A 14,968-nucleotide genomic window follows, 5' to 3' on the forward strand; every position below is an offset into this window, starting at 1 on the left:
CCAACGCTCTTTAATGTTGTCATGGCTGGTCTTCCTGCAAAAGTGCAAAAACATTGTAGGCATGTCCATATGTCGATATATGCAGACGACATTTGTCTTTGGTTAACCGGATATCAGCACAAACGCTTAGCTCTATTAGCGCGACAGGCCGTGCTTTCAGTTAAAAGTTACCTTCAAGGTGTTGGGTTGACTCTCTCGGTGGAAAAATCTGGCTTCGTCCTGTTTCCAGGTAGGGGACGACGGCATGCGCGGCTGAGCAAAGACCTTGATCAGTCTTGCCTTCGTCAGGTTAACCACATACGTTTTTTGGGCGTCACTATTGACTCACGTCTACAGTGGCGACGAGCTATGGACTCGATTGTGGCTTCACTATCTTCGCGTCTCAATGGGCTTCGTAGAGTTGCTAGTGAGCAATGGGGAAACCATCCTGCTTCAATGATCAGGCTTCACGATGCCCTGGTGACAAGTCGCATAATGTACCGGCTCCCTTTAATTTCCCCCTCGGTATCGCAGCTGGAGCGCCTTGAGGTTTTGCACAGAATGGGACTAAGGAGGGCTCTCGGCGTTCCGCAGGCTGCTCCAAACTGCAGTACTGTATGAGTCTCAATCGAAACCTCTTCGGCTAGCCGCTTCACAAAGACTTTTGCTGCAAATTGGCCGCCTCAGAGAGACTGTTGCCGGGAGAGCGCTTCTACATCGCCTTCGAAAGAGATCTGAGTCCCAGGCGTACTTGGCTTTAAATACTCTTCGTTCTCTGGGTCTCGACCTTGGTCACCTTGGTCCTTTCCGAGCCTCGATTGTTCCTTGACAATTCCCCACGTTCGCGCTAAGCGGAATTCTCCTTTAGCGGCAATGCGTTCGCTCGTACTGGAACATCTTGAGACCGAATATGCCAGTCATCTTCAAATTTTTACAGACGGCTCTGTGGACAAGGTCAGAGGATCTAGTGCAGCTGCTTTTCATATTCCGTCTTTGAAGTATGATTGGTCTGTTCGTTTTACTAAAGTCGTGTCCTCCACAATGGCCGAAAGCGTTGCCATTGATGCAGCTCTGAAGAAGCTACGGTGTTGTACGCCTCAACCTACTGTCATAATTACGGACTCAAAATCTGCCCTTCAAAGGTTAGAGTACGGGTTCCCCTCTGATGCCTTGAGTCTTAGATCCGTGCTTTGGTGCAGAATCTAGATAGCAAAGGCTTCTCTATACGTTTTCAATGGGTGCCCTCGCATATAGGTGTCTTAGGGAACGAGATAGCAGACAACCTCGCCCATACAGCTCTCTCCGGGATTCCAGTACATAGAGTCCCTCATGAAGTTAAGCAAATGTTCAGAGATGTGGTGTTGTGCCAATTCAGTTCTTTGTGGAGCTCTCCTCATCAGCCATGTGTGACCAAGGGTCTCAAAAGGTACCAAGCCACTTTGCTGCACCGCGTTCGCACGGATTCTGCTCGTACGCCGGCGTGGATGTGTAAGACTGGCCTAGCGTTGTCACCATTGTGTTCAACGTGTGGTGTGTGTGGTGACATAGAACATTACCTCTTGTGCTGTACTTTGTACAACGCGGAACGGGCTGTGTTATTTGTATCCCTCAAGAAGGCAGGAGTTCCTCACAGTTCTCTTCAGGACATTGTTTTCCCGCGCGGGAGCCAGTCGAGTAGAAGGGATGCTTCTCGCCTTCTACTTTACCTGCAGGACACGGATTTGGCCTCCACATGGTGACCTCAGGAGTGTCTATTTGGGTTTTTGCGGACAGTGTTTCTGTGATTTCTATTTATGTGTCGCTACGGTGGAGCAATTGCCGGCAGCAACTGCAAGGCTAATCCCACCGGTAATTTACAACCACTCAACTCAACTCAAGGGGATTGCTAAAGGAGGATGGTGGTGGAGGATGGGAGGTCCTCGCTTGCAGGCTTCACTTCAACACACACCAGTTTTCTGTGGTGCTTACAGTAGCACTGTTTCGCAGTGCAAAAAGCAGTAGTTACGGTTTGGTGGAGCTTCCAGCTTAGTGTATACTTCGGCTGAGCGATTTGACAAATGGAACCAACAGAGATGGTCATTGAAAACAGGAATTATGCCAACATATGTGGTAATAAACACACTTTGCTCAATATATATACAGACTTGTGAGCAACAGGGAACAAAAATTAATGAGCACTCAAACAAGAAAAGATTCTACACTGCAACATATAACACTATACTACAGTAACATATTCGGGATGCAGTTAAAGGAATTGTGTGAATTGAGTCATCGGTGCATCCAGATTCGTTCAGTGTGGTCCCCACTAGAAAACTAAGGGTCCGAAAAAATCATTAGTTCTCAGACGCGGTGCGTTCCTGAAGTCGTCGTGTCTAGTGATGACGGATTTGCGCGCAGATTGGCCGTACTTGTTAGCCGAGTAATCCTCTCCTTAAGTTACGTGTAAAACTCGTGTAAAGCACGAAACCAGTGTAAACATTTATTGGCATACCATATTTCTTCTTCCCAGGCCAACTCGCGAAAGAAGAATAGCATAATGGTTAACTGAGTTACCAGCAATGTGCGATATTCAATTATTCCACCTAAACTTGACAGTTGAGCTACTGGTTATGAAGCAGTTAAGAGAAGCTACACCCACCATGTTCCATTCGAAGCCTATGCATTTGGCTGAAAGCTTGCTTCTAAATAAGCGTAGTCGCATTTTGACGATGAGAACGTGTCAGCTCCTTGTGCAAGAGGGCTGTGCGTAAACGTCGCTGCAGGTAGAATTCTCGAACGTTAAACACTGGCAGCAGCCGCGGACAGTGCCCCCTGCAAACGCGCGCGCTCCGCGGTACTCTCAGGAACTCTCATATAGACGGCGCCCAGACGCGCGCATCTGTCCCAAATAAAGGCGCTAGAAGAAGTAAAAAAGCAATGTACACACGCTAGAAAGTCTGTGAGTAATCGGCTAATGGAAGATAATTAGATTAGTTAACGCATCGCATCTAGCACTGCCGAGCTGTCCGGAGTCGTCCCAGCCGTTTCAGGACCTGCGGCCTGAAGTAGAACCCTCCGAGCCCCGGGCACTCTGGCGAAAATCTCGCTGAGCATCACTCCCGCTAGGAGAGGAAGGATCTGCGATTGCGCCCGGGCGCTATAGACGTCTGTGCGCAGTCCGTGCTCTAGCCATAAACCAGGACTCCCCGCTTCGAAATGGGATTACGGCGCCGTTAAGTTCCGAGGCACGGGAGGAAAACGTGGAGAGGGGAAAAATCGACCGGAGCCAAGCACCCGCTACGCAAGATGCTTGTCGACGTTACCCGATCTGCACCGAAGAGCTTGTGCTCCTTCGGCTCACGCGAAAGAAACTCTGAGCGGTACGCGTTGGCGTGCATAAAAGCAGTCTCATTCGCTGCTCTCGGTACAGGACGATGGCTTAGGATGTACGTGAACGGCGAGGAGCGTGCGGATGCGACGCACGTGTGCCAAAGCGCGGTCGAAACCCGTGTTATGCGATTCTGTCCAAAGCGGGACGTGTGGCGATGGCTGGGTTGCGGAAAATGGCCATGGTACTCAGAAAGACGTGGGCGCCGAAGAAAAGTTGTTCGATTCCTTACACACGTATATAAACACAAAAGACAGGCGAGTATTCGTTGCTCCGAACGTGGAGGCATAGAAAGACAAGGCTCCTTATTCACCGTTTATTTGGTGTAAATGGGAAACTCCTTTGGTCACGAAGAGAGTGTTCCATCTCGATTGTCTCTCGATGTTTGCAAAATTGCTCCCTGACGAGACTGGAGTCGTTGCACGATTTGGGTAAATGCTGCGATGGACAGTGTTAACTAGGGCGGTAGTGTATATATGGTATGTAGTTGTTTGTGGCTAATAATGGTTAACTTGGGCAATAATGTTCCCTAATAATATGTGACTAAGCAGAGAATTCATAAGGTATCAACATTAGCGACGGATTACAGTTCGTCCGTAAAATCAAAATCGCAGTACGTGGAATGCGCTCAGTCATCATCGATGAGTAGGTAATGTCTGCTAAACATTGTTTGAATTTTTTTATAAGCCCCTCATGCTACAAATTTTGCCTTCGATGTTTGATACCCTATTCGTCGAGGTTGGAGTAGGAGTCCGAGTACGCCAAAAGCTGCCACTGCGACCTTCAGCGTCGATTGAAAAATGTTCAGCCCACTTCATTTGTTAACCAGAAAATGCGGCTTCACAAACGAGAATATCGGCGATGGTATTGAAAATTATAAGAAACTTACAACACTGGTTCACCAATATTTAAGAAATGGCACCCGTTGTCTGTTCGCCTAGCGCGAGAGCTCCGTCCCATGGCACTGCCCTCTCTTCGTCGTGTTCTACGTAGCACTGCTAAGAATGTAGTGAACACTCTCTCCAGTTTCTTTTAATCATTAACTTTGGGCCATTTTGTAAACTTGACCGGGCATGGATCCGCTGCCGAGGCTAATTCCCTTGTTAATAGTGGCGCTGCGTTCGTTCTTCGGCCCATTTGTAGTAGCATAGACGAGGCTTGACTCACGGCTAAGCAAATATAAACTCGAAACAAGGCTCAGAAACTCCTGAAAGCTCGCTAAGTAGCCACATTTCCCTTCAATGCTTGTCTCTTTATTGCTTATAAAGAAGTACTAAGCGCATTGCTTTCCCCGGTGGACCTCTCATCATATCTCCCTGGTTTGAGCGCTTGAAGCACATATAATAGGTTAGATTAGCAGCTGCAATACAGCAATCATTTTGGGTAATTGAGCTGTTACAGGTTATGTGGCGGCTGGTAGGTTGGAGTTCCAGGGCGCGATCCTAGCTCTTTATTTTCAACAAGCATGACTCCGCGGAATCATTCCTACCGCTGTCTGTAGACTTCGGGAAAACTTGGGCCGTTATCTTCCTTCTTGAGACAGTCCGAGTCCTGTTCGCAATACTGCGAATTAAAGCAACGCCGGTCCTCAGCCACATGATCGTAATCGCTCACAGTAGCGATAGCGCGAGGGCCACATGTGTGGCTCTTGCCTTTTGTCACTTATCGCTTTTGGCTGGAAACCCCCCGCCCCCCGGAACCTTCTCTGCTGAGTCATGCCACTCAGTGCAGGCGGAAAAGAGCGATAAGCGCTTTTATCTTTCCGACAGAGATATCAGATGGCCCTTTCTCCTTTCCAGGCCCTACATCGGATTCACTGTCATACGCACTTTCGCTGTGCTGATACAGGCGATCCGATGAGAAAGTAATGCTTGCTTCAGATCACAGGGAGGTTAAAGCAGATATCAAGCGTGGTCAGTGTTGCACAGCTCCACTGAAACCATGGAAGAAGAGGCCAGCAGAAAAGATGCTCTTCCCTTGGGCTCCTCACGTAGCACACGTAGTTTCAACGGTTATCGCCGTGAAGGCTAGCTGGTGTAGTTCTGTATTTTATTATGTGCGGCACGAAGTGTGTTCCGTTTTTCTCCCTGTGCTCTTAGGATCAGTTGCCTTTGCGCGCTCACCTCTCTCATAACATTTCACTTATGTGCCTTGGAGGCTGGCTAGGTAATTAAGTGGGCAAAGTACTAGAGTTGCAAAATCAGTCATCACGTATTTTAAGGAAAAAATATAGGGGACACTATGCCCGTATCCACATGCTGATGTTAGTGAGCACCCCTGGGTTTTGCTGACGTACAATTCAACCAGTCCGCTAAAACAGGGTAAAGCTTTGAGGCCGCAATCACACGACGTTTTTATTCAAACTTGTTTTTCAATGGCCGCAAATCGTACTACGAGGGCGGGCCAGCACAGAGACAACGGCCAGTCAGAAATCCCCACCAAGTTTTAAAGTTCGTAGAGTAGGAACGCGTAAGTTGACATGCGTGGGTATTTGCGTATTGTTTAGGATGGCAGCTGGCAATACGACTGTGGAAGGAGCACACGTCATAAACATGATATTTGAATAGTCGAGAGCATGTTACAAACGCTTGGGGGTGAAACCCAGGAAATGTGGACAAACGCTTCTAGTATGCCCGATTGTAGGAGTAAAAATTGTATTTAAAGAAAGTATCGAATTTATAGGCCGTTTTTATTGCACCGCTAAAGAACTACAAGCGAAAAAAAACTGAGCATTGTGGCAACTGCTACTACCGCGTTTGAAAGGAAACGCTCCTATATTCCATCCGTCCACACCATAATTTCGAAGGTTGGTTTGGTTTGTGGGGGTTTAACGTCCCAAAGCGACTCAGGCTATGAGGGACGCCGTAGTGAAGGGCTCCGGAAATTTCGACCACCTGGGGTTCTTTAACGTGCACTGACATCGCACAGTACACGGACCTCTAGGATTTCCCTTCCATCGAAATTCGACCGCCGCGACCGGGATCGAACACGCGTCTTTCGGGCCAGCAGCCGAGCGCCACAACCACTCACCCACCGCGGCTGCTACCATAATTTCGAAGGGTCAGTGCGTCCCGTTGATTTCCAACGGCAGACGTAAATGGTTGGCGTCAGCGCAGGAAGCATTTTACAGGTCAGATTCTGCAGTGAGGAAGAAAAGTCGGCCGTTATAATCATCGTGTTTGCGTAGAATTTGTCGGGATTCTGTAGTGGTCGAAAAATTACAAGTTTGAGATATCCCCACTGAGTCAAGCTGTTTTTGCTACTGGCGGCCAACAGATGACGCCAGTTGATCAATGTCTGTGAAAGCGGAGACTGAAAGCGGGAGTTGCCCATTTAGTGAGCACAAGATTCCCAAGCTCCAGTGGTCTTGTGCCGCAGTTCTAGGCCGTAATTTATTGGACGACTGAGCATAAAATACGATGATCAAAGTTTTCAACCTTCGCTGATACAGGAAAAACTTCATTTTTAAAGCTGCACACCTTGAGAGTGAACGCTGAATTGCTCAGTTTTAGTGATACTTTGTCATTCGTAATGCGCAAGAAAAACTTTGGGATCAGACCGCAAGAAAATCGAAACGTATGCAGAATGAGCACCTACTGTTAGAACTCCGAAAATGACGGAGCGCATTTAAGGCGCGCCTAAGATGCTGTAGACGCACCCGCTGTATCCATACGCGCAAGGTGCGTTACCACGGGCACCAGATGTGTTTCGCGCCCTTGGTTCATAGCGCGCAAAATAATATCTTGAATAAATAGTTGCTTTTCATAAATTACCTGCTTGGCATTCGTATTCTGATAATTTGCTTTCTATGTCAATAGTTACTACGTGTGTAATAAAAGAAGAAAACTTCAGTGGTTTTTCTCAGTACGAGCATGCATGACGTAACACGATCGCTGCACCCACCTACGCCGAGGAAAGGGCCACTGCTAAGGCCACCTGAATCACATAGCCATGAACGTGTGGCGCAATCTCGAGAGCACGTCTTCGGCGCTGGCGAACATGAACATTGCGGATAACCTGCATAACATTATGATTGGTATGCAGGGAAAGTCGGCATTTTAGCCATGATATAAAATACGGATATTTACTGCACAAGACCAATCATAGAAATCCGACACAAGTAAGACAAGAAGACTGTGAAACGACAGAATACAAGACTGCATAAATACAACATAGAGACAGGAAATGCGAATACCGCATGACAAAAACAGGACGAGGCAATAGAACAGCAATCTTTTGTTTTATTCGTGTATGTATTTTTTCAGGGTTTTTCTTCTGGGCGCACCTTCTGTCCGCTAACGATACTATAGGAACGTAAAACAATTTTTTAAAAGTTGTGATCCCTGCTCGGCAGTACACCCTTGTATATATTGACGCCATGTCAAAACTAGCACTGAGAGAATCGCTAGGATGAATGAAAGGCAAAAAGAAATAACGACAACACTGCCAACCAACACGGCAACAAACGTGAACCCGTCAACAAAATGCGCCAAGCTGGCGCATTTTCAATGCAATTGCGCTGTACATGAAAACGACCCATACTCCGAGTTTTTGAACATGTCATTTGAGAGCAGAATTCACATGTGAATCCCAAATGCCATCGGGAGCTTTTTTGTTCGCATAAATATGAAATTTATAAATAAAACGAAGTGGGCCACGGGTTTCTTTTTACGAAAATACTTAGCGATGTGAACGGAAATGACTTGTCGATACTTAAATGTAACTTGAGGGGTTCAACGTCCCGAAGCGACACGTGGGATACAAGGGACGCCGAAGATCCGAGCTGTGGATTACTTTAGACCACCCGGGTTTCTTTAACGTTCTCTGACATCGCACAGCACACGGGCGTTTTTGCATTTCGAAGTACAGCCGCGGCGTAAGTATTTACACGGAGTCGCATTGGGATCGACCTTGGGATCAGCAGCCGAATTCCCAAGGCCACTGAGCCTCCAAGGCGGATAATTGACCGTTAAAGAAAAAAACCGTGAAAGTGCATAAATACGAAACCTCCGGCAGTTGATCGTTTAGTGCTTGCTAACTAGGTATGCATGTCGCCACATCAAAAGCCAATTGATCCACACAGTTCCCCTTGAGAAAGTACGCATCCAATACGAAATCATGACTCAGAAAGCATAGCGCTCCATTTTACAGACATTTTATTCGCAGCGATGCTACTGCGACTTTAATAAACATTCACAAAGGTAACGATGCCAAAGATGGCGTACCCATTCTGCATGTGGATGTAAGTGTAGCAACCGGCGCTGAGACAGGGAGGAAGAAATTTGGACAACACACGTAGAGCGCACTAAAATCCCAGAGCAACCACAAGCAATCTCCCCTAGAACGAGGTATGCGGTCATTCTCTGTATCGATGCTGTATCGCACAAACTAAAAACGGTGGCTGCGAGGGCAGGTGCCAAAGCGTTTTTTTCCTGCTCTGAAGCGCCTAGGAATGATGCGCGCCAAGGTGGACTGGCCTGTAGAAAGAAGCATGGCCAGAAGCATGTCAGTTGTGATAAAATAGTTATTTTCTCCATTCTGCTGAGCTGTGGTTCCACATACGTAGGACAGACGGGAAGATGTGGGAGTGATAGATTGTGTGAGCATCATTTTAAGACAGACAATAGCTGTCGGGTCACATCAGTGCCAACTGCAGAAAACAAATGCCAACCCGACTTCAAGAAGACCTGTGAACTAAAAAAAAACTGGTAACCAAGTAACCAGAGAAACACTTGAAGCTTTGGTAATCAGGAAGCGTGGCGAATCCTACTTCAGCCCCTCAGGGTCCTTATCGGCAAAAAAAAAAAAAGCTAGAGTTTCTGGGGTCCAGTGCATAAACGGTGCCGTTTCTAACGAGATGTGCATGACGTGAGTTTTTCTTCATGTTTATCGCTTAATCGGCCGCCGATATTTAATCTGTAGTACAAGGTAAACTTAAGTTGTTTGTGCGCCTCACTTGTGTTGTCCCAATTTTTTCCTCCCTGCCTCTTGAAAAAGCACGTTCTGCATGTGAAAGTTACCCTGGCGCAATTTTCGCAGTGGAAAGAATACACGCAAAGGTGATGTTCACTGGTCACTGACCAAGGTCCACAAAATAATGACGTTTCGGGAGCGCTACGGCTCCCTTGTTCACAGTGAGCAACCAGCTGGACGTCCCGGGCTTTTGTAACGGTTATTGGTCAAATGGTAACCGCTACAAAAAAGCCCGGGACGTCCAGCTGGTTGCTCATTGTGAACAAGGGAGCCGTAGCGCTCCCGAAACGTCATTATTTTGTTGACCTTGGTCAGGGACCAGTGAACCTCATCAAGCCATGATTCCTGACCAGACTGTATGCCGCCGAACCCTCGACTACACGCAAAGGATTCCCTGTGAGTGACGCTTCCTTAGGACGCGGTTCGCTCATTCGTACGAGGAAAGGCAATGTCGAGAGAGGCTTGCTGCTGGCAAGAGACCTAGCCGCCTTCTCCCATCGCTGCCTCCCTGCGAGTGAGGCGTGCGATAAGCGCGTGACTTCCTATCTGAGTCCCGTTGTCTACTGACACGCATACGCTCTGGCGCCTACCCGTCTGAGCGGACACCATGACGTCGTTTGACGTAAGCGGTCGTCGCACGATGCCTCACACGAGGACTTGTGCCGGCAGCGTAGCGTATGCTGCTTGAATTGCATCACAGATTCCTTCTTTTCAGAGTAATCCGAACTCCGTGTGCGCTGCGTGAGGTGCTTCTGCGGGCGAAACGTCGCGCTGATGGAGAGCGAAGCGCCAGACATAAAGTTTTGTCATTGCAAAAGAAAAAAGTGTGAGCGTTCATCAGAGCGTCGTCATGCAGTAAGAGAACGCAGTTCAAAATATTTTAGAGATTTGCGTAAGGGAGCTCGCTAACGAGAAATGGCCAGTCGTTAGCTAGTTTAAAAGACTAATTTACAAGCAACCCGATCATAACATCCTGTGATTAATGTGCCTATGCGAATACTTCACATTGTACTAAATTTAAAACACAATTATTGTTCGGATCACGTCCATCTTGTACATGGTGTCTATCTTGACAATCTTCAATCGCACGCCAAGCGTATTGTTGGCGGAGAATTTCGGTGCGGAATAGCTGGGTCTCTTGTAGTCTTTGGACGCGTTTTTTTTTACTATTATTGTTATTGCATTAAGCTTAGCAGCCAACTGGCAGTTAAATTAACAAATATATAAAGAAACGAATCAGTTCTGCCCCGTGCCACTAAAACTTTGCACTATGCTTCCTTGACAGGTTTCCGTCCCATTTGTACCCTGTTCTTGGAAGACCTGGTCAACTGCGCTCGTCAACTTCTCCGAAACCCATGTTTGCACTTCGAGGCCTTTGTTACCTACTGGTACTGGCCAATTAGCACGTCTCCCCTATGTGCAGCATCGTGGAACGTCCTTCTGATTTACGCTATGGAGATCTGAGTCGCTTAGCAATATTTTCTGTCCTTCCGTACCGTTAATATGTACCTTCGTAGTTGAGCTGGGTTGAAGTTCTCTGTGAAACTATATTTTCGTTTGAAATCTACGCCAATCGGAAGGTTTTTGTGTAAGAACAGAATAAACCTTTTTTACCATGATTCCTTGACGTGATTACAAACTGTCGTCCACATGAATAAAAGCTCGCCTTTCTCATAGCCGAGCAGCCAGAAAAGAAAAGTGCATCCAACATGAATTCGGCAGTGGAGCAGTTTTCAAAGTCAGTACAGGCGCCCTCGCCCAAGATGATAAGGTATTTTTCCGGGGTGAAAACCACTGAAAACAACTCACCGCACTTTCTCACCACACCTCACGAACTTGTTTTTTTGCAGACTTTATTATTAGCTCGAGGGTGACAATAACTACGCGAGCTTTACTTATCTGAGCTCGTCTTTTGTGGCAAATTAATTCTGGTGGTGGTGAAGAACGTTTATATTTAGGAAGAGCGACTGGGGGAGCAGTCCTCGCGGGCAAGGCCCTCAGTCCAGGAGTGAAGGGTGTACTCTAGAAGGACAATCATACCTGTCATTTCAAGAGAGAGGGTTTTTTGATAGGAAAGGCAGAGAGGTTGGCCTGAAAAATAAGTATCTGGCCTGCTACTCTGTTCTGGGGGACGGGAAGAGGAGATAAAAGAAGGTCACGATGGGGGACGATGATGATGGGAGGAGGCAGATGAAAAACTACTTAAAGGCACACTTTCTGACATCACAAACGCGAGACAAGGTCCGTGTCGCTCAAAAATCGTGGGAGCGCTCGCGTTGCCTTTACAGTTCTAAAACTATCTGGCCAAGCGCCGAGGATCAAATCCTCAGAGAGGAGCGATGTGTCCGTAGGCTTCAGAGCAGATGCGAGTATGAGCCTTTCACGTGCATACGCTGGACACGCCACTAAAACATGTTCTATAGTCTCTAGCACGCCACATGTGGTACATTCTGGGGAGTCCGCTTGTCCTATTAAGTGCAAGTATTTGCGCGTGAATGCCACGTTTGAACTAGTCTACGAATAACGCATGCAATAGGGCGAGGTATTCCGCGAGGAACTGAAAAGGTCATCGTCGGATCTAGCCGTTTAAGGCGTATGTGGCGGGTGTCTGGCAGGGCCCAGTACCTAGCCGTCGCCCTCCTCATCAATTCCGAGAGGAGACAAGTTGTGTCCACTATAGAGAACGGTACAGCTGTACGCTGTCATTTCAAGCTATGCGCTGAAGGATGCGAATGATGCGAATAAAATAATTGTAGCAGCCACATGAAGTCGACAGCAAAGGTAACGGGATGAAATATACTCATCAACGAATTTTTGCTGTGCTGCTTTATCGCGGGGTCATTTGGTGCCAATACGAGTGGTTCCAGTATGGCCGTCCTCTCATCCTTGCAGCAGTATCAAGAGACTGTCTTGTGTGACGGCGCCGAAAGAATTTTTTTTTCGCAGACCCGCATCCCATAAACATTTCTTACGAATTGCGCTCACTATCTGCAATATCCATGCAGCATTTTTCCTTCTGTGCAGTTGGCAGCGCTAATTTTGACGAAACGACTTGGGACAGGGCCTTAGAGGTGACGAACAAACCAAGCGCTTGCACTGTCGAAAGTCGTTTCGGCAAAGTTAGCGCTGCCCACTGCAAATAAATGCTGTACCAACGAGCCCCAGTCGTCGGTTTGTTATCCATGCAGAGCCAGAATCTAATGTGTTTGGGCGTATAGTTTAGAAAACTATACTCTGAAGATCATCTCTCTTGCAAGCGACTATAGTAGAGCTTCCTGTACCTCAATGTATTTAATTAAGCACGGCAGACATCGCGCGAGACACCGTAAGCAGCATGTAAATTTAAAAGTCCTCTCTCCGAACTCTGCGGTGCACGTTGGTTACAGACATGAGGTTATTTTCTGCTCATATCGCAACAATTAGATAAATGGCTACATCGAGCAAAGTAAGTATGCGTTAACTCTTTCCGCGCAACAAGAGTGTGCCACCACTGTCTAAATCCTCACAACTGCCATAGCAGCTACGGTAGCGCACCTTGCATCTCAGTGTATAACGAATGCGCTTTGGCCGATGCGGTGGTTCAGTGTTTATGATGCTCGGCTGCTGCCCCGAAGGACGCGGGTTCGATCTTGCTGCGGCGGTCTCATTTTGATGAAGGCGTAATGCTTGGGGCCCGTGTTTTGTGCGATGTAAATGTAGGTTAAACAACCGCAGGATGTCGAAATTTCCGGAGCCCTCCACTAGGGAGTCCCTCATAGCCTAAATCGCTTTGAGACGTTAAACGCCGTAAACCAAGCCAAACCGAATGCGCTTTGAGAAGAATTTAAAACACAGCTTAGAACATTGCTCAGGGGGAGCCTCTGTTTAATTTTTTTTGTGTTTGCCTCATACATCATTTCTAGTCCTTTCCGGGAGCATATTACTTCATTAAGGGAGCTTCGGCTGAAGCTCCCGTTTTAGAAATCGGTCCGCGGTGTCTCATTTGCTACGGTGTTCACATCCTCAGGTCATGGTAGCAGGAACAAATGTCGGCTACGCCGGCGTTATTTCATTGAGGCGAAATGAAAAAAAAATGCACTCGTGCTGTATGACGTCACTGCGCGTTAAAAAAGCCCTAGATAGTCGAAATCAGCCCAAAGCCTTCCCCTTCGGCCTCCATCATAGTGCGCGCGTAGGTTCGGAATTTCGCAACCGCAGCAGTGGTCTTGCGACTTGAGCATCCGCCTCGCGCGCCCGGGACGTGCGGGGTTCGATTCCCAGTGCCGGCGTGCACCTACCGGGGATACAATAGGTGCAAGCTTTCACCTGGCCTTTATCTCGGTTTCACTGCGGTGAAATGCTTGGGAAATGGGTCTCTGACCTCATCTAAAGTTCCCAAAACACCTTAAACCATGACACTGTTTGGACATGGGCGCCCTTGCGCCATAAAACACCACCATTATCTTCATCATCAGTTTCGATACATTAAACCAGCCGGTCATGTTAAATCCACACGCATTTCTAAAGCCTTGTAAATGGTGCCGCGGTAAGAAGGGTCCTTTGCCGGGCAGCGAGATGCGTGAAAAGATAACGCCAGCGCGCTTACACTCCACAGTATCGGCGCCTTTGCAGAACGCCTTGGGAAGCGCCGTCCCTGGACGCACATCCCCGATGCTTCCTTGTTGAGTGCGCACTATGGACACTTCGCGCACGCCCTTCCTCTCTCAGAACGGCGGCAAGGCGTTTGATCGGAGTCGAGGGCTCGGCACAGACGGCCAACGTGTGAGTGGGGGACATCCCCGGCCTTCGGCGATAAGATATAGTGGACTTCTCGTCGTGACGTCAGGCGCCCACTGACTCCCGATAATCTACAGCATTCCGCGTGACTCCGAGCAGGTTCTCTATAGCTGTCAAGCCGCGTTGGCGTCCGCGCTTGCTGGAGCAAGCGCGTAGAGTCAGGGCCCCCTCTGTGAACTCGCGCCGGTTGTTGCTCCTTTCTCGAACATGTGGGAATTCTTGTAGTTACTACATCGAAGTCATCTCGCATTCCGTTGTCGGCACTGACGTCATATGTGGACGCCATGAGTGATGGCAAACAGAGGCGATAAAATGGATTAGCAAAAAAAAAAGAGGAATGGTCAGGAATCGGATGCCCCAATTCTGCGAAGGCAGTTGGCTTTTGCCCTCGATGGTTACTTTAATGTTTTAGTCTAATCAATGCTTTTACTCAAAGCCGAGGCTTCACAGACGCGGCAGAATTTGTTGAAGAGTGAAGGTAGATTGAGGGTGGAGAAGTGCGGTGGGGAAGTGGCTAGTTGGTGGTGCTTCTTGAGGGTGGATTCTTCACTCTACAAGGGTACAGGCACGTGCTGCAATTTTCGCATTGTGAGATTTATACTTTTCGCGCAGTAAAATCGGTCAAGTATATGGGCTGCATACGTGATGATGATGATTTGATTTGAAAGGTACAAGTGCAGATTGGAAGTCGGCGATAAAAGACCCACTTCAAGTATTTCGCTTCAAAGAAGCTGAGGGACAGGCCAGGAGAGAGGCGCCAGAAACGATGAGTCGAAAAATATGCTCACTCGCATTTCTTGGTGTGCTGATTGTTCGTCAAGGGCCATTAAAGATGTCGCGAATTATAATTAAAGCCTCACGTCGCTCTAGCAC

At 47.8% G+C, this 14,968-nt stretch overlaps 1 protein-coding gene across 4 annotated transcripts in view; it reads left to right on the top strand.

Moving 5' to 3' along the window:
• LOC144099506 (uncharacterized) overlaps positions 1 to 14,968 on the top strand; it is a 98,077-nt gene that overhangs the window by 39,594 nt on the left and 43,515 nt on the right. Inside the window, exon 2 of one of the 4 annotated variants that reach the window (XM_077632861.1) lies at positions 10,605 to 10,899. The exons of the other annotated variants lie outside the window; for them this stretch is intronic. Coding sequence (XP_077488987.1) covers positions 10,605 to 10,783 — 179 coding nt within the window. The 3' untranslated portion in view covers positions 10,784 to 10,899. Of the gene's footprint in view, positions 1 to 10,604; positions 10,900 to 14,968 lie in introns of those variants that run through there. 4 annotated transcript variants of the gene reach the window in all.

Source organism: Amblyomma americanum, chromosome 7 (genome assembly GCF_052857255.1).
Source record: "Amblyomma americanum isolate KBUSLIRL-KWMA chromosome 7, ASM5285725v1, whole genome shotgun sequence".
In the NCBI taxonomy this organism is placed as follows: Eukaryota; Metazoa; Arthropoda; class Arachnida; order Ixodida; family Ixodidae; genus Amblyomma; species Amblyomma americanum.